Genomic DNA, 19,678 nt, shown 5'->3' on the forward strand with positions numbered 1-19,678 from the left:
ATTTTATTCCTCTCAAAATATGGGAAGCAAAGATCTTGCAATAGAAGGAACAGTATCAAAGATGGAGAAGTGCTCAAAGCTCTTAAGTTATGCACTTTAGAGTCCGTGATTACTATTTATTGTTTTTCCTTGCTCCTAATGATAGTTCCAGTCACATCACTGAACTCTGACCATTTCTCCTGGGATACCCTGTATAACTTTGTCGGAGATGCACGTCAGCAGTCCTTAAATGCACTGAATCCCCTGACCCCAGTATCTGAAGACCAGCATATCACAATTGAAGCAATTGCGGAAAAAAATAAGAGACAGAAAAGGATCTGTTTTCAACATCTTGCATGGCATTTTGAGCACAATAAAGGTCATCACCTTCTGGGTTACATGAATGCTCACACCCATTCAAAAAGCCCATCAAACAGAGGCAGCAGTCAAAATGTTACAGATGTGTCAGGCCAACCCATATCACTTCATTAGCCACTTAATTGCCATGGGTAAGTGCTGGGTCTACCATTGTGACCTTGAAACAAAACAAGCAGTGGAAAAATGCATTCAAAAGAGGCAAAGACCCAACCATCATCAGGCAATATTAAACTGGGTATTTTTGGGACTTTCAGGGTATAGTGCTAACAGATCATGCTCGCAAGGGGCAAAAACATCACAGCAGCATACTACTGAACTCTCCTGATGAGGTCACAGAGGAAGCATTGTGGGAAGCTGAGCAAGCAGGTGTTTTGGATCCACAACAGCACCCCAGTTCATTGTGCAGAACACAGATACATTCGCCATTTCTTTGAGCTATAAAAATTTGACAACCCCCCCCCCCCCCCTTTCCGGTTTCCTGACATTGCACCCAGTTACTTATTCTCCTTTCCTCAGCTGAAGAAACCACTGCATGGAGCACTTCCAGAATGATGACAAGGTGACTCTTGAGGTGAAATGTTTATTGAACAGCCAAAATCCAGACTTCTACAATCAAGGTGCACACCAAGTCATCCGCTCTTGCGAAAAATGTGTTGTATTGGAGACTGAATATAATGTGACGAACGACACCATCATCAAGTTTCACTGGTATACTTTTGTCTTCTTTGAAGTGATAATTAAAACTTTGTGACTACCCTCCTAAGTCTCTCAGTAAAATAAACCTGAATGATAAAAACTGGAAGAAAGATGCTGCTGACATATTCTTCTGTTACCTTTAATATTAGCATACTAAAGATGGAAAACAGTATTTCTATGGTGGAGGAAAAAGAAAATGATTGAGGATAAGACCAAGGGCAATGATGTTCAAAAAGTTGTGTTATCATAAGCACAAAGAAGGAAAGAAAAAATAACGAATAAATCACATATGGAACATGAAATTCACACCCTTAAAAGTGTAGGTGAAATTGCGATTGGAAAATTACAATCACACTGGTGCTAGTACACCTTTCCTCTTTGCTCCACTCCTCTCCTTCCAATTCAAGCCAGCTGAATTAACTCAGACAATAACTTACTTAGCTCTGCAGTGTTACTTAGTGACAGCAGTTCCATTTACCAACCTGAATAGTCTCCTGCCACTTATTTCCTCCACCTTGTACATGCCTAAGATACACAGTGCATGTTTACAGTGGACTTCAATTCAGGAAGTGCATGTTTCAAATCTCCATCCATGCAGCCCGATTTAGGTTGTCCACAGTTCATCAAATACATTCCAGCCTAATGCAGTAGTGGTTCCTTAAATAACATCACGACCAATTTCTTCCTCCACATGTACGAGACTGAGCCAGCACTGACTAATGACATCAACATTACTGACACATCTCTTCTTGCTAATCCCTTTCCCTGGCAGTCTAATGGAACAGCTTGACATTTTAAAAGTGGCTTGTTTTAATCAGATGCCTTCAGCTATCTTCCTACTTTTGACTTGCTAACAGGGGATATCCACTTCTGAGTCTTCAGAAATCCACACTTAAGAACACACACTTTTGAAGATGATCAAATTTAGCGATTACCTTACAATGTGTTTAGACTATTTTATAAAATGTTTAGAAATGCCGCTGCAACTAGCTAACACAAGTGCAGACTTACAGTACACTGGCCACTTGACTGGCTGACCTTCATGTTACCCCCAGAGTTTCTGCACTAGACTTATATTGTTAAAAAGAACTCAGGCCTAGAGAGAGTACTGACAGCAATAGTGGGGCCGAAAGCCTCCAGGTTTAGTCCCTTTAAAAAAAAAAAAAAAAAAAAAAAAAAAAAAAAAAAAAAAAAAAAAAACTGAAGAATTGTTTCCATTGCATTCTTTATTGTCCATCGTACATACACCAATTTTTACTTTATAAAACGATTCTTGTCAGCTAGAAATTACACAATTTTAAATTAAATAGCTTTTACTTTCCTAACTAAAATTTGCATATAACTTCAGTTAGAAATATTCAAAGAAATATATAATTAAACAGTAACAGACCTGTAATGGTATAGGCTCAAGAACAGGTACATGCTGTGGAATGTTTTGAGCCAGTTGCTTATAGCGTGATCGAGGGTCATCCCACGTTGTAGTTTTGTTGAAGTAGTTGATGAAATAGCTGAAAACAAGAAAAATTTGAGAATACAATACATATCCCCCTTTCAAAATGTACAGTAGCTATATAAAATGAGGCAAAAAAGGTTACAAAACAATGACTGACTGTACATCACCTCTAGATCTGGCAATGCTTTGTACATAAAAACTTCTATACAGAAGATTATGCAAAAAGCACAAGTCATATGATACTTTTGCTGTAAATTTGTCATTTTTGAAAATCGAGCAATTTGCTATGATGAAAGTGTTCACCACAAAAAAATATTATGGTAACGATAAGAGCTAAACTAAGTTGGAGCCATTCAATTCAAAACTGACATTATTTATTCATTAATTTATCGTGTCTAAAGGAAAAAGACTGATCATCATCAACAGTGCCACATGCCCTCTCGTCATGAGACACTGTGGAGGTTTGGGATTTAATCCAGGAAATTGGTGCAAAGTCTTGTGATCAGGAACTTTATGCCACCACCTCTCCTTCCCTTGCCAACCACATAATGAGAGTGAAAATTTCATCCACCACCAGGATTCGAATCACCTCACCTCAAAATTAACCTCAAATACACGAGCACATGTTAGTGATCTCGGCTATGGAGGCATTTTTGGTCAGTGGCAGACCAGAATTAGGTAACCCCAAGTGCAGTGATCATAGCTTTTGCAAAGTTCTTCATGGAGTTCAAGGTTGGCCTTAAACAACATTATGCGCTGAGGTATACTAGTCCCATGTTCACAAAACACTAGATCTACATTGCAGTTCCACGTCTGGAAATTTAGTTGTGCTCCCTGTGACATCAGAACAGAATCATTTTAGTAACCAACAGGTCGTCCATTCTTCTGTGTGGCCAAGAGGGAGTACTCTTTCCAGTATAATCTATATTTCCAGATGTTGGCTTATAGTGTGCCACAGTTGTAGCATTGTTTGCGACGATGGTGCTATGACTTCCTTATTAGTCTTGAGAAAACTTTTTCTTGACTTCAATTATGGGCAAGCTTGCTGGTAGCTAAAGAAAGGATGAGCTTCTGGCGTTGTTTTAGCCTTCACTTCTTGTCAGGAGTGGGGCCTCCAGCAAGCCAATTAGCTCCTCCAGAGGACTGGGCTGTAGACAACACGTAGTGATGCAACATACCTCATTGATAGTCAAATACACTTCTTTGGTATGGTACATATTCATCAGTGGAGTAGCACACAGAGAAGGCAATTGTACACAACATTATTTCTGGCAGCACCTTTCACCTCCATGGTATTCTTATGGGAGTTCAGCTGAGATGTAGCTTCCATTTTGTGCACAACATTTTGACAAGTGACCCAGCCATCTTCTTTGGATACTATGAATTCTACTGTTATGTGTACTTACTGCCTGGACTCTGACTACACTGAGAACTACTGGCATTCTCGCGATACTACTTATAGCCGAGTCCGACTACTGACGTACACCACATTCTTTGATGCTGTTTTGATTTCAGAGCCTGGACCAATATTCCATGAAATGCACATTCTCTCAGTGTTTCCCAGCTATGGTGCAGGTGGTAGCCCATGAGACCTTAAAAAATTAAGTGCCAGACCTGATCCTTGCTCGAATTGAAACCTATGCCCCAGTTTATTAGGTTTTCTGACATCTTCAATTTGAAACACTCCTTAATTATGCTATACCAGAAATAGCATTTGCGCCCCAACACTGGTCTCATTGCTTTTTATTTCATGATTATATTTGAAGTTCTGTTGTTTTAGTAGACTGTGTCACTGCTGTTCCGTGCCTCTCTCTTCAACTGTTTTAATAGTCTGCCACATGTACAACATTCCACATTCACATGGCATGCAGTACATACCTGACTTTTGGATTGCTAGACAGTCTTTAACACTACAAAGAAGAGGATTTTTTTTGTCTCTGGTGACGTGTGCGACATACACTGGAGTCATGCTTCTGTTGGAGTGAACTGATCTTCCCAGTAGATAAGAAATTTTTTACTTTTCTGTCTCAGTCTCAACTTCTTCCTCTTCATTTTGACTGCAACAACAGTTTTACGAAGTGAGCAGCCATTCCTCTGGAATACTATTTGCACATGTTGTAATTCTTTGACAATGCTCTCCTTGTCTGGAAATGTTTGAACTCTATGGACCACAATCTTCAGCATTAAATTTCTTTGTGACAGACATTGATGGCTCGAGATGTGGACGCAAAGGTCTGTGTGATCAGTTTTCTATATATCCTGTGACCCAGGGATGTGTCCGAGCTACTGTTAGCTAACATGCCCAGAAAAGAGGAAATAGTAGTGCAAGAGTCGTAACAGTTCACAGTCTGGTTGGAGTCAAACACATATCAGCAAAACTTGCAATACTTGAAAAGAAGATTATTGGGTTGGTCGCTAAATATTGTGCATAAAATGGAAACGACAGCATGGCTGAGCTCTCAGAAGCACATCATTTATCAGTCACACCATGGAAACCCGAGGTGTCAAAACATTTCTTGTACCTCAATATTCAGAAAGAGCTACTTAAAAGACATGGTGCAGTCAAGCAAAATCCCAAGATACTTTAGAGTTGTACAGTGTTCCAGAGTTTTAACTTTCCATGAAAGTTTATACCCCTTTTTGCCCTTTTTCCTCATGTGAAAACCTCTTTGAGTTGGTTCCTTTCATAATATGCAAAGAAGGTGTCTAGAGCTGTCATCAGTCTCTCCTCTACTGTCTCCATTCACAGATGGAACTTAGGACACTATCAGGAAGGCACTGATGATCTGTGAAAAGGTTGTATACAGATGATACTAGCACACCTCCTTGAGGAGAGCCTTTCCCCCCCCCCCCCCCCCCCCCCCATTTGCTTCTCTGGCCTTGAAATTTCACTGAAAGAGATTTCTTATAGAGTACGTTAAGAAATAGCATTCTGTGTTTTGCAGACTTTTTGATAAAGCACAATGAATCACAGTATCACAAGCTGTTGTAAGGGATATGAAGATAGCCCTTGGAATGTGGTTTCTTTCACGCTTGTCTTCTGTAGGTTAATTAAGACCAGTAATTTTAAATGAACAGCTCTTTCCTGCCCTAAAGCCTACTTGTTCTAGGATCTTGAACAAGTAATTCTATTATATCAATCTTTGCAGACTTAGCCTACCCAACACCTTGTAAAGGAATCATAACTCAAAAATTGGCGAACGGCTTTTTGGATTGCTTTAATCTTTGCAGAATTTTTAATATAGCTATAGCTTCAGCTTTCCTCTATATTCTTGGATTGAACATAGTTATTCAGCAACTGCAGTAGCCACTTCTTTGTTTTAGGGCAAAAAATATTTAAGTTACTTGATCTGCTAGTCATGTATACCCATCCTATTTTTACCCAGAGGCAGTTCCAATTCATAAAGTGAAAGGTTTGTAAAAGTTTATTTTTGAGTTATGGCCATTACCAGTAATATTAGTCTTTTTTCACTGAATCAAGGGCCCTACAAGAGACAGTTGGCAGCACTGCTCGATGATGTAGTAATTTTCACAGTGCAGTATTATCAGGTGATCAGGTACATGCTCTGCATAGATTCGTCAAGTGATAAGACACTTGTTAAAATACACTGTCTAGTTACAATAATGTGATCACCTGTCAAAAGCCTGACTAACCACATTTTGCAGTGTGGACTGTTGCAAGACATGCAGGAAGCGAATCAGTGACGTTCTGTATGGTACCGGCCGTTATGTGGAACCATGAAGATTCCAGTACCATGACCAGCTGCACTAGGTTTCTTGCTTGAGCATCCGTGGTGCAAAGAGCCCGATCGAGATGCTCCCAAAGGTTCTTGATTTTTAACATTGGGGAGTTTGGTGGCCAAGGCAGTTCGGTAAACTCATCCTTGTGCTCTTCGAACCACGCATGTACACTGCAAACTGTGTGACATGTTGCACTGTCCTGCTGGTAGATGCCATTGTACCAAGGGGAAGCAAAATGCATGTAGTGGTGGACATGGTCCCCAAGGACAGATACTTTACTTGTGTTGCTCTGCTGTGCCTTCCAGAATGACAAGATCACCCAGGGTATGCCATGAAAACATTCTCCGACCATAACACTCCCTCCTCTAATACGGAACCTTCTGCTTTCAGACGTTTCACGTCGTCCATGTCAATGGCCACCTGTCCAATGGAGAATAAAATGTGTTTCATCAGAAAAAAATCACCTTCGCCACTAAGTGGATGTCCAATTGCAGTACCGGCACGCAAATTCTAGCCTTTGTTGTTGATGTACATCGTTCATTGAGGAGACACTGTTGGTACTTTTGGTTCATGTGGGTGGTCAGTTGCTCCACAGCTGCATGTCTGTTCACCCGTACACAGTTCTGCAGCCATTGTTCAACCCTATCATCTATGACCCGTGATGCATCACAGATGCCTTGGCACTGGTTTTGGATAGCACCATTCTGCCACACACAGTATACTTTAACCAAGGGGGTAGGTAAACAGTTTACAAACTTAGCAGTTTCTGTATTCTTTCACACTTGGCCCAAAAGTTAATGATGATGGGTATCAGATAAATCACACCATTTCCGCATTATGACAATGACTTCATTGTTTTCCACATACTCCCAACTTGCTTTATATACCATATGCTGCTAACGCTGTCACATGTCGTCTGTGAGTGGTTCTTGCATGTGGATGTCGAACATAGGCTGTGGTCACATTAATGTGACTGGACCAAATAGAAGGGACATATGAAGTATTCATGGTTATTATACAGGGTGAAAAGTATTTAAACCGACAAACTCTGGGAGGTTGTAGGGAACATCAAAACAAATATTTTTTCCCAATGTCATTTTTTCCTATGAGGAGTATTTAAACCGGTAGAGGAAGATTTCTCTGGCAGCAAATTAATTGAAACAACAAACACTTTTCCATTTTTTATGACCAAGAGACAAAACATTAACACAACCCAATTTCATTTACAGTAGATTTTCAAAAATGCCTCCATTGACATGTAAACACAGGTTACACCGTCGGATCATGTTCTGTCTGACACGGCAAAAACCCCAGAGTATCCGGAACTGTTCCTGCTGGTGCTACTATCCGGGCAACCAGATCCTCTTCTGATGCAACAGGAGCTGTGTAGACAAGGTTGCGCATCTCTCCTCACACAAAAAAGACCAAAGGGGACATGTTAGCACATGGAGTGCTAGCGTCGCTGCATTCTGTCGTCTGTAGTGTATTTATAAACATTACCAGTAAATACAATTGGTGTGTGCCGACAACTACAAAATTAATAGAGATATATGAAGCTGATGAGGCGCTTTTCAATGTGAGGCACGCTGAATACAAAAATAGATTAGGAAAATTGGAGGCCTGGCCTGACCTGACGTGACCTAACCCAACCCTCTCCTGTAACAAGGAATCGCAGTGTTACAGTGAGCCTGTCTTCTGCAGATGTAGCAGTTCTTAAGTGAATATTGTTCTTTGGTATATGAGGATACACTTCATTGAGCACATAGAGAAATGTAAGCTCATCCATTCTTAAGTAATTGATGTATGACTTGACGTCCGCCACTATAAGCTCACGTAAAAAGTTTTATGGAATGCTTTTATTGCGTCGTCGTAAAACCCACGGATTCACCCAGGTATGTTTCTTTTTTTTTCCCTGCTTCTCTTCCGCATGTGCACACTGTGCAATTGTGGTACATGCAACTGCTGCGGTTAATAACAAGTTATTGTCAGACCTGAGTTTCTTCTGGCGTATACAACTTTCAAATAACTTCCGGGAATTCAGCCAGGTAACACTTTCAGCAACCGCCGATATTTCGGTAGGAGAACACCCCGCCACTTTCAAGGCAAACTGCAATGGACAAGTGTTACCTGGCTGAATCCTGGAAGTTATTTGGAAGTTGTTGTCAGCCATCTTGAACTTTGACGAAAAATATGACAGTGTAATACCCCTTCTAGCACTACGTCAAAGATCTTTGTCAAATATATTTGACAGAATATTTGATGACATCTTTGACAAAGAAATTTGATAGTGTAATACCGGCCTAAGCGATTGTAGCTGCTTTTCTATTCCGTGATCGGTTGCCTCAATATCTGCCATTTCGACATTTGTACGACAATGAAAGGAGGGCCTGTTTCACAATCTTCCACAGTGAAATAATGTTGGGAGACTGAATTCAGTATTTTGGCTTTCTTTCTGCTATCTTCCGTTTTGGTGCCAGCATGGGCCAAGTGAATGAACAGATGATTTCAAACTGCTTACTGATTGTACTTAAGACCAAAACCTCTCAGGGATTTTGCTCAACAAAATTTTACTTTCAGTCACCGAACGCTTCTCTCAGTGCTCTCCTTATGCTCATTTTAGCTTTTTTCAACTTATTTGTGTCAGCTAGGTTTTTACTTCTCTTGAATCTGAGATGAAGCTTTCTTTGTTTACAGAACAGTTTACTAACACAGCTATTAAACTATGTTGGATCTTATCCATCCCTTGAGACCTGGTTTGGAATTTACTTGTCTAAGGCATATTGGATGATGCTTTTGAATTTTCGTCCTCATCACTGAATATCTTGTACTGATTGACCAGGCACTACTATTTGTATCCTGTAACTCTCGCTAAGCAAAAGTATCTTCCTAGTTTTCTTAAAATGCCTGATATCACAGTCTTATGATCACTGACACAGTCCTCTACATTAACTGATTTGAGAAGTTCAAATCTGTTTGTTGCTAGGAGGTCTAATATGTTACCTTCATGATTTGGTTCTTTATCTGCTCAAAGTAATTTTCGGACAAGACATTCCAAATAATTTCACACAAATCCCTGTTTCTGGCCCAAGTTTTTGCAGCATGACTGTCCCAATCTAGGCCTGGCAAGTTGAAGTCGCCCCCCACTGTAGCAGTATCAGCAGGGAAGTTTATAGGCATATCTGGTAAGTTCTCTCTGAAGCAATTTACCACTAAGCTCCAACCCAGACAGTCTCTAAAGGTATCCAATTACCATTTCTGACCAAACTTTCATGCTTAACTTGAACCCAAGTTAATTCATATTCAAGTTCTGTGATAACCATGCTTGATAATATCAAGTTCTTTACAGCAATGAACACATCACTACCATTTATGATAAATATTCTAATCTAAATGTAAGATTTCATTGCTACTTCCATTTTAAATCAACTTTCTTTTCCTAATATTATCTGGTCATTATAGCCTCTACCTGTTACTAATGGCTCCTTTGCCCTGGCTATACCGCCACCCACAGAACACTTTGAGCTACTGTGGGGATCCCTTTCACCCTGGTGGGTTTCGACAAGTCCAGTGCTACAAACATGGCAGGCATGGCCTCTGCTCCTGATGGCTTCAATTCTGTGACTCTTCTGTACCTGAGGTCCCCCTTCCGGCTCCTAATTTTGCCTTCTATTCTGTCCTTTTTGGCTTCTCACTTCCTTCTCCCCTTGTTGCCCACTGTTCCCAAACACACTTCTGAGTGCCTTGACACACTGTCGGGCTCACTGCAGCTGAACACACTCATCGTCAGTCTCTTCTGCCTGCTCGCACCTTACACTTTCCACACCTTTCTAGGACACAGACCCTGCTGCCCTGATGTCAGCACAAGCACATACCCACTGCTCCAAGCGACCCCCCTCCCCTCCTAGAAAGTGATAAATAACTGCAACATTGTAACAAAGAAATTAGCAGGAAACAACTTCAGTGAAGACATACATTACCCTTGAAAGTTAAAAAAATGATTTTTAAAAATAAAAGTTGTCCAACTTAAAAGTGGAAGCTCTCTTTTACAGAGGATATAGAACTACTTGGTAGTAATCACCAGAAAAAATCTAACTTATCTGGATTGGCAATTTTTCAAAAAAACTGTAAATTATAAAAAAAAAATCAAAAAAGACAGTAACAGAACTTAGATATGTCCAAAATGGGAATACCTTTGTAATCACAAAGCAATTACCTTTAAAATAAAAAAAAATTATAACAAAATATCTAGAACTGTTACAGACATACATTAAAAAAAAACGACATTTTTATCGTCAAATTGGTGTTCGCAATGTCATCTTCGGAGGCCTGTATCTAGGGGCGGGAATTTTTTCGGAGAAAACAAAAAAATACCTATTTCTTACTTACTCCTCAATTTTAACATAGGCCTATGATAAATTCAATAACGTCCGAGACTATGAGGGTAACCCCTCTTTGCTTGAAGTGATACGACTTGTATCATTAACAAATTCTCAAGAACCAGCCTTAAATGATTACTCTGGGGATGCACGACCCTGGGTATCGCTCTCAATGGGATCGTGAGAATAAGATCAGAATTACTGTACGCACAGAGGCCTTCAAACGATTATTCTTCACGCGCTCCATACGTCATTGGAACATAAGAAACTGCTACATACCGTCTGCCATGCATCTTACTATGGTTTACGGAGTATAGATGTTGATATAGTTTAGTAATTGTATTACTAAGACCTTGTGTATAGCTTTAGCAAAATCAAATACTGATGACGCTAGGCAAATAAATGTGAACAAGTATAAATCTATAGCAGATCAATTATAATTAAGTTTACTCACTATCTGCCTGTTCTGTGGTCATATTTACGATCCCATCCAGGGGGTAATGGCCCTCCATCCGCATTCTCCGCCATTGATTTACTCTTTATCCGTACCGCTGTGCACAATGCCTACGTAAAACACACCACAACAGTATCCGGCACAACAATTGAGGGAACAGTGTGATTATCCGTCAAAACAAATCTTTGTGATATCTTCCCTATAACCAAAGCTATAAACCAGGAAAACATTCCACACGCCCGGAAATAGTTTTTATACAAACATGTCACTGTTGTAGAGACTATTCTCTTTAATTTCATATTTCAACCTTCAAATTCTTCATTAAAAAAAGTAAAATGTGTGAAACAGTCTAATTTTAACTGCTGTGGTGAAATATTATCTCTGACTGAATTGTCCATATTGTGGCTGTGCCGAACAGGCGAACAGTGAGTGTTCCGATGTTTGTGTCATGGTGAGGTGAATTAAATTCACTTAAAAATGGCTGACGGTGCGGGAAATTGGTGTCTTATTGAAAGTGATCCGGGAGTGTTTACGGAGCTAATAAAGGAATTTGGTAAGTAAACCATACGCCCTTTGTCACGTGCGTATATTATTTTTAAAATCTAAACTTGCGATATGATTACAATTCTTTTTCACGCTTTCAACCACTCTATGCATGTTGCAGTACATTTATTGTGTCTATCATGTAAGAGTGAAATATAGACGTACAGGAAAGTTTAATAGTATTTTGGGACTCCGTCTCTGTAGTTTAATCATCCTATGTCGTCAATCTTTAAAATCTGATATTTGTAGCAGTTTTTACATTTGGAAGTCGCTTAAGATTTGTTTGTGAATTATAAGCAGTTTATCTAACGTTAAAGAAGTCCATAGATTTGTTCATATTTTGAAGGTTAGTACGTTAATGAAACTACAAAAAAAAAAAAAAAAAAAAAAAAAAAAATGCGAAATGGTTGGAGGGGGGGGGGGGGGATACGTTAGCAGGATCATCCTTGCCATTCCGCAGAATATCAAGCCCAACAATGCACTGCATGTACGCAGTTTCCGAAATTGTTTTCACTGTAACAGTGATACACTTCAGTAGATATGGGAAATGTAGTTCTATGTACGGAACTGTGTAGTTCTTATTGAACTAGTTCAGTGTTACAGTATCAATAACTGAGACCACTTAGAAAAACTCTTAAACTAATAAATTAGAGTGCAAGATTTCGAATTTTCTCTCGTACAAAAATTGAAAGACTTTTAGGAACAAACGATGTGCATGTTTCTAAGGTTTTTTGTGTTAGCATGAGCTGAGCTCTCAGTTTTAACCCAGGTTAACCTTTTCTCATTGTCACCAAGAGCGTTTAACGGCTTCCTAATTCTTATTATTTTGTGAAGTCTGGAAACTTGTTCTTATTTAATAGTTAACCAAAATTAATTTTAGGATGGGAAAGACATATTTAGATACAGATACTGGAGACAGATGCACAGGAACAGAACTTACAAACCAACATTGTTCAGAACCGCAGTCTGATCTGAACTAGGTGAACTAACAAAACGGTTTGTTTTTCGGATATATCACAGTCGACAATGGAAGCCCGAACTGAACTAATAGAACGTTTTCAGTCTTTTAAACAGACACAGTTCAGCATTAGGAATTCAGAACTATGGGCTCTTAGGCCCTGAAAGTGTCTGTTCTTGGTATCGAGGGAGAGCAAATTCATCCAAGCACATGCCAGCTTCTAGTAGGTGGGGAAAGTGAGGAGTAGAAGAACTATAGTTCACTAAAAGAAAGGCCAGTCCAAGCAGTTCCTTCACACAATAGTTAATTTGAACTAGTTTGTGAACTACACATCGCTAAGTTTAGCGAGTGTGTGTAAAACTTTTGCAGAAATGATTGATCAACGAGGCAGAAAAATATATTTGTGTTCAGATTCTGAGAGATTCAAATATATTGTTTAACCTTATGCCGTCATTGAATTAATAATATTAATAGGTTTTTTCACTCCACGTGGTTACATAATGATATGAAAAACAAAGGAGTTGGTTTTCTAGGTGTGTTAGTAGTTAATGTAAAAGTCCGGTGAGTAGAATTTTTATTTATTTTTTTATTCATTCTTAGACCATTCAGAGCAGCAGTATAGGTTATGTCACATACATTACAGAAATAATACAACCTATAGAAAGTATTGTTGAAGAGGAAGTCAACTGTGGTATGGGGGATGAACCTAGCAGTTGCAGCAAGTGAGACCAGTCCATTAACACTACTTTAGACATCTTACTCGCTAGACCTATATGATTTGGAAAGAAAAACCAGATACTTGTAATCAGAGGAGCTTACAACATGTACAGTAAATATAAGCAGTGATACAACTATAATATGTAACTTCGTTCTGTTACACTTGAGGAACAATGTAAACACATGAGTACTTGCCAACACTATATCCAGCACAACTTATTGTGTAACAGTTTCTTCTCTCAGGAGAGGTGTGTTGCAATGCATCTGAAATGGAAAACAGGACATCAGTGGCAGAAAAGTACTTAACAATAAACAAGGGTGTAGTTACACTGTAGAAACATTAGCCAACTAGAAATGTTCTTAACTCTGTTCTAAAAGCCGTTTCCTTCTCCTGCCTGTTTATGTATGTTCACAGTGCATTATGAAGAATGACACTAAAGTGACTCTCACATCTGAGTAAGAGTTATTTTTACTCACTCTACATGGAGGGACTCACAGGTTGAATGTTAAATCTATGGTAATCGCTATTAGTTTACAGGCCCCCAGGATTAGCTCTCATCAACATCATGTTTGTATATGTCACAGGGAGAGTAGTGAAAGCATATGCAACTTTTTAAATAGGGGCATTCATCAAATCATTGTAAATCTGTGTAACAAGATTCGAATAGCCTTTCTCTGTAATGTAATTTATTATTAATTTTACCCCAAAAACTATTCTATAGGGTACAAGTGACTGGAAGTAACCATAAGTAAATCAGTCTGCCATCTTCTAGATACTTCAGAACTGATTCTCGGAGCAAAACATGCAGATCAGAGTTCCTGAGTGAGTTCTGTTACATTGTTCATCCAGTTTGTCTTGATCAGCATACATTCCTAATAGTGTTTTGCATTGTAGTATTCTAACACATTTCCATCCAGCACCAGTTGGGAGATCTCTGTTTTAATTCTTTTCAAATATAGCAGTATCTTACACTTTGCTGGCTAACATGTGACCTTTATGCCTCATCTGCCAATTTCATTTCCACTGAACTTCTCACCTCCCTCAGTATCCTGTCCCACGCATTTCCTTAAATGGTATCATCTACCAAGCCAACTTCAAACTGCAACAACATGCCAGATTTCACCTCAAAAAGCTGTTGCACCTTCTCTGAAACTACCTCAACAGTGGGATTTCCTGTCCCTCTGCAGCTCCCTAAACAGCCTCACCATCAACCACCACCACTATCCTATAAACCGAAGTTTGTTTTCAAATACTAACAAAGAGACAGAGGGGCTGGCCAGTACTTACCTCAGCTCAGTACAGCCGATAGATACACAAAAAACAACTGGAAATTTTCCATGGCAGTTCCCCTGATTTGTTTGTAGTCTGGCCTTCAAAAGTGAAGTAATTATGAGTGAGGATGAAGTTGGTAAGTGTGATAAGGAACGAGTTTTTTGGAAGATCTTCGGGTGGGCATTGGGAGAGGTAGTGCTCAGGGGCAGAGAGACCATGGGTGTGTGGGATGTTTGTGTAAAGGGATGTAGCATCTATGGTGACAAGAAGGGTTTCAGGTGGGAGAGGAGTGGGAATGGATTTGAGGCGTTCTAGGAAGTGGTTTGTGTCCTTGATGTAGGACGGGAGTCTGCGGGTGATAGGTTGGAGGTGTTGGTCTACCAGAGCAGAGATACGTTCTGTTGGGGCTTTGAAGCCTGCTACAATGGGACGGCCAGGATGGTTCTCTTTGTGGGTTTTGGGTAATAGGTAGAAGGTAGGGGTACGTGGCTCAGGTGGAGTGAGTAAGTGTATGTGAGCCGTTGTGAGGCCTTGTGAGGGACCTTGGATTTTTAGGATTTTCTGCAGCTCAGTCTGGATGGAGGGAATGGGATCCTGGGTAACAGCTTTGTAGGTTGAGGTGTCGGAGAGTTGACGCAGTCCTTCTGCCACATACTCCACACGGCCAAATACCACAGTTGTGGAGCCTTTATCCGCTGGGAGGATTACAATAGAGTGGTCTGTTTTCAGCTCCTTAATGGTGCGGGATTCAGCTGGGGTGACCTTCTCTACCCAGCGGTTCCTACCCCTGTAACCGACCCCGCTGCAAAATCTGCCCCATGCATCCCCCCACAACCACCTATTCCAGCCCCACTACTGGTAAAACATACACAATTCAAGGCAGGGCCACGTGTGAAACCACATGTCATTTATCAGCTGACATGCCTGCACTGCACAGCCTTTTACATTGGTATGACAACAACTAAACTGGCTGAGCGCATGAACGGACACAGACGAACTGTACGCCTAGGAGATGTCCAATACTAGGAATCTGCTACACCGTATGTGCCATTTGGCTTCTCCCACCCAACACCAGTCCCTCTGAACTGCGGAGATGGGAACTTGCACTCCAACACATTCTTTCATCCCGCCATCCCCCTGGACTGAACCTACGTTAACCAACCTCACTCCCATTTACTCTTCAGTCTTCTCCTCTTTCCCTTTCCTCTTTAGCCATTCATGCATCTTTTCATCCTACATCTTTATACTATATACCTCTTTACTTCTGTATGCATCCTCTTTGGTTTGAAGCTGCACAGTACCTACAGTAGAATATCTTTGGCTTCCCTCTGACAACCTTGCCTCCATCCTTGCTACCCTCCCTGTTTTCCTTTCCCTGTTGCTTCATAACCTGGGTTGTGAGTAACTAAATCCACTTTCCTTTCTTTCCCCTCTCTCCTCCCCGATGAAGGAACATTTATTCCGAAAGCTAGGAACTTAAATTTTCGGTTGTTTTTTGTGTAGCTATCGGCTGTACTGAGCTGAGGTAAGTACTGGCCAGCCCCTCTATCTCTGTTAGTATTTGTTTCACATCTTTATATAAGATTTTCCATTAATTATTTAGAAGTTTGTTTTCAACCTCTTGTCTGAAGCACTCTCCCCTCCCAAATTGTCTTTATTATCCAAGGCCTCCCTTTCCGCCCTAAATCTGCATTTACTCATGCTGCTTTGCATCCCAGTTCCAAAACTTTCATCATTCTCTAAAAGCTGATGAGTCTGTCATTATCCTCCCAGCAGACAAAGGATCTACCACTATGGTACTTGACCGACAGGAGTGTGTGTGTGTGTGTGTGTGTGTGTGTGTGTGTGTGTGTGTGTGTCTACATATAGCATCTGCCATCAAAGTCCCTGCAGTCCCCTGAAGATATCAACCCGACCGTTTATCATCTACCTATGCTCCACAAACGCAATCATACTGGCTGTCCCATAGTTGATGGCATCAAAGCACCTGTTGAACATATATCTGCCTTAAATCAACAACACCTGTGACCCATAGTACGAAGTATTCCCTGCTATATTAAGAACACCAACTATTTCCCAGATCTTCTTAGATCCACACCCACCCCACTCCCACCACACACCTTGCTTGTCACCATTTACGCCACTCCCCTCTGTACCAACACCCCTCACACATGTGGTCTGTCTGCTGCTGAACATTTCTCAAGTCAACACCCACCTGATTGCAAACATATGACATCTTTCCTGCACATCTTTATCAACTTACCAACTACTACTCCACCTTTGAGGGGCAGACATATAAACAGATCAGGGGCACAGCCATGGAACCAGGATGGCTCCTTCGTATGCCAGCCTTTTCATGGGTTCCTTGGAGGGGCTTTCCTAGAATCCATCAGCCTCAGTTTTGGGTTTAGATACATTGATGACATATTAGCACCATGGACTCGTGGCGAGGCCGACCTGTTAAAATCCCTGGAATCTCTAAATACATTCTCCCAGTTAAAGTTCAGATGATCCTATTCCGAATTAGTATGCCACTGTCCTTGATGTTGATCTCATCACCACTGAAGGCCAGCTACACACTTCTGTTTTAAATTAAACGTACAAACAAATAGTGGTACATAAATTTTGAGTTGCCATCCTTTCCATGTGAAACATTCCCTCCCATACAGTCTTGGCATTCGAGGTAAACGTATTTGTTCAAATGCAAATCTTTACAGCGGTACACCACCATTCTTGCCTCAGCATTCACTAGACATACTTACCCCACCAGCCTAGTTCAAAAGCAGATTTCCTGGGCCGTCACATCCAATTCTGGTACTTCTGTTATGTAAACACTGTTCGGCATTTTACATTAGCATGCCTACCACCAAGCTATTAATTAGGATGAGTAGGTATAGGCAGAGGGTGTATACTGGTAACACACAGTATCTCGTTGCAGAGTGTGCACTTCAACATGACAGTCGTGGCCATACTGCCTGTTTCACCACATGTGCAACCTGGGTTCTTCCCTGAGACACTACTTTCTCAGAACTACACAGGTTGGCACTGGCACTGCAACATGTCCTTGGTTTTCACCACCCACCTTTCCTTAATGTATGTTAATTTCTTCAGCCTCAGCATTTCTTCACAGTAACCATTCCTTTCTTCACTCCATTTTAGTTTCCTATATCTTTCTTATTCTGACCTGTCTGTTTTTCGCTTCAGCCTTTTATCATGTATAATGCTCTTAAACACTGGAAAATCCAGGCTGGAATGTAAAAATATAATGAAAAGGATAGTTGCTACTCATCATATAGAGGAGGTGCTAAGTCGCAGAGAGGCAAAATGAAAAGACTGTCAAATAAGTAACCTTTTGGCCAAAAGGCCTTCTACAAGGATCAGTTTTTGTTTTTTGTCTAATGCTGAAGAAGATCATTTGGTCGAAAGCTTTCTTGTTTGACAGTCTTTTTGTTGTGCGTATCTGTGTTTCACCATCTCTGCTAAATGGTGATTAGCAGTACACCCTTTGCTAATATTGTCATTGGACCAAAGGCAATAATAGACCCTTCTGCATTTTGACACGTTTCTCTCAGCTCATGATGAATTTTCTGGTTCAGAAGTCATCTTCACTGAATGGCTATAAGGTTGACTATCATGTAGCCTGTGCCACCTTACTTACATTCTGAGGGCCACTAACAGCACTCCCAACAATACAGACACAGTGTTTTTTATAGCAGAGCTGTTATCTGTTAATTGAGCCATCTGTATACTTGCACTTGACTCCACAAGAATTTCCCTATCTGCAGTGAGACTTTAAGCAGTCTACAGTCTACAGCCCCATTGCATTCATGTGTACCTCAAATCACATTGAGATACTGAGAAAAAGCTTGTTGATCAGTTAATCAAAGGAGGTTACCACAATGGAAATTTTACAAATGTGGGGGATGCTGGAAACAAACTTAGGTTTGGCACTAGGTCTTCAGTTTTAGCAGTCTTGGAGCAGAGAATGGCATGCCCATGGGCACTGCGAATGAACTGAGAGCAATAAAAGTTCTGCAGCCACATGACAGTCTTTCCTCCACCTATCCCAAAGGGAATCTGCTATCCTTCACCAGTTCCATATTGATCTCAGCTTATGACCAATTTCTCAGGTGAGATGGCACCAGTCCGTTGTCATTTCTGTTTAGAGTGGCAAAACTTCACTGCTTTGCAGTCACCACTGAAGCTCTGAGTATTCATTATCTTTTGCTGTTAGTTGACGACTTCCACTTATCTGAGAAAGAAGTTTATTTACCAAAATTTGAAATTTGCACCATGGTCTCGTTACCTCTTTCCATCTGGGATGGGAGGCAATCTTGGCAGCTGCAGAAGTTGAGCTCAGGCCACAGGAATTGCACTAGGGATGCTCTAGATGCTTTTGCCTGACTCATTTCCCCAACCTGACTATTTCACCACTTTCTTATTTATTGTTGATTTTCCTGACCTACTTTTTTACTTGGTCCTATGCATTAGATCATACTGCAGGAGAGTCAGATTGATTTCCCACATTTTTCTTATGAAGTCCTTTAGGTTTTGATTGTTCAAGGGTAAAGGTATTGAAAACTTCATGGTTTCGTTTCATCTTCACCAATTATTCAGTCTTTCTGAAATTGGTTGTAATTTTATTTTTATTTTTTTCCCTATAAATATATAAAATTTAAATTTGGATTAAGGTCAGAAGTTAAATGACCAAGCAAAACTTCTTTTTCCATTATTCACAACAAGAGCAAATCACTTGTTAAATGACTAATTATATACACCTAAACTATAATATCATTGCTAAAATTTAATAAGTTTTTTTGATGATAAAAACTCATCTGCTAAAGTTTCTGCATATGTGATGAAGCAGGAGTGTACACTGACATCTGACAAATTAAAGTACATCGTCATTTAATTTTTGTTTTAAACTGCAGTGGTTGCTGAGATGTGTATCATGGATTGTGTTACAAAAGGTACTAGTTAACATTATTAATAATGTTTACAGGTGTTAAAGGGGTCCAAGTAGAAGAATTGTGGAGTCTAGATGCAGAACAGTTTGAGAATTTGAAGTAAGTTGTCTTGTTAAGCTGTATGAATATATCACTAATTATCC

General features: G+C 40.2%; 2 protein-coding genes across 5 annotated transcripts in view; one reads left to right on the top strand and one right to left on the bottom strand.

The window, feature by feature from the left end:
• The window catches only part of LOC126266741 (histone-lysine N-methyltransferase 2D), a 129,536-nt gene extending 118,309 nt beyond the window's left edge, over positions 1-11,227 (bottom strand). For 3 of the 4 annotated variants that reach the window (XM_049971229.1, XM_049971230.1, XM_049971228.1), the window contains exons 1-2: positions 11,078-11,160; positions 2,444-2,561 (exon numbers count right to left, since the gene is read on the bottom strand). In XM_049971229.1, the coding sequence (XP_049827186.1) occupies positions 2,444-2,561; positions 11,078-11,151 (192 nt within the window). In that variant the 5' untranslated portion in view covers positions 11,152-11,160. Of the gene's footprint in view, positions 1-2,443; positions 2,562-11,077 lie in introns of all 4 variants that reach the window. The other variant, XM_049971231.1, reaches the window with a different exon arrangement.
• LOC126266743 (ubiquitin carboxyl-terminal hydrolase isozyme L5) overlaps positions 11,204-19,678 on the top strand; it is a 57,537-nt gene continuing 49,062 nt past the window's right edge. The window contains exons 1-2 of the mRNA XM_049971244.1: positions 11,204-11,630; positions 19,571-19,634. Of these exons, the coding sequence (XP_049827201.1) occupies positions 11,555-11,630; positions 19,571-19,634 (140 nt within the window). The 5' untranslated portion in view covers positions 11,204-11,554. The remainder of the gene's footprint in view (positions 11,631-19,570; positions 19,635-19,678) is intronic.

Source organism: Schistocerca gregaria, chromosome 4 (genome assembly GCF_023897955.1).
Source record: "Schistocerca gregaria isolate iqSchGreg1 chromosome 4, iqSchGreg1.2, whole genome shotgun sequence".
Lineage (NCBI taxonomy): Eukaryota > Metazoa > Arthropoda > Insecta > Orthoptera > Acrididae > Schistocerca > Schistocerca gregaria.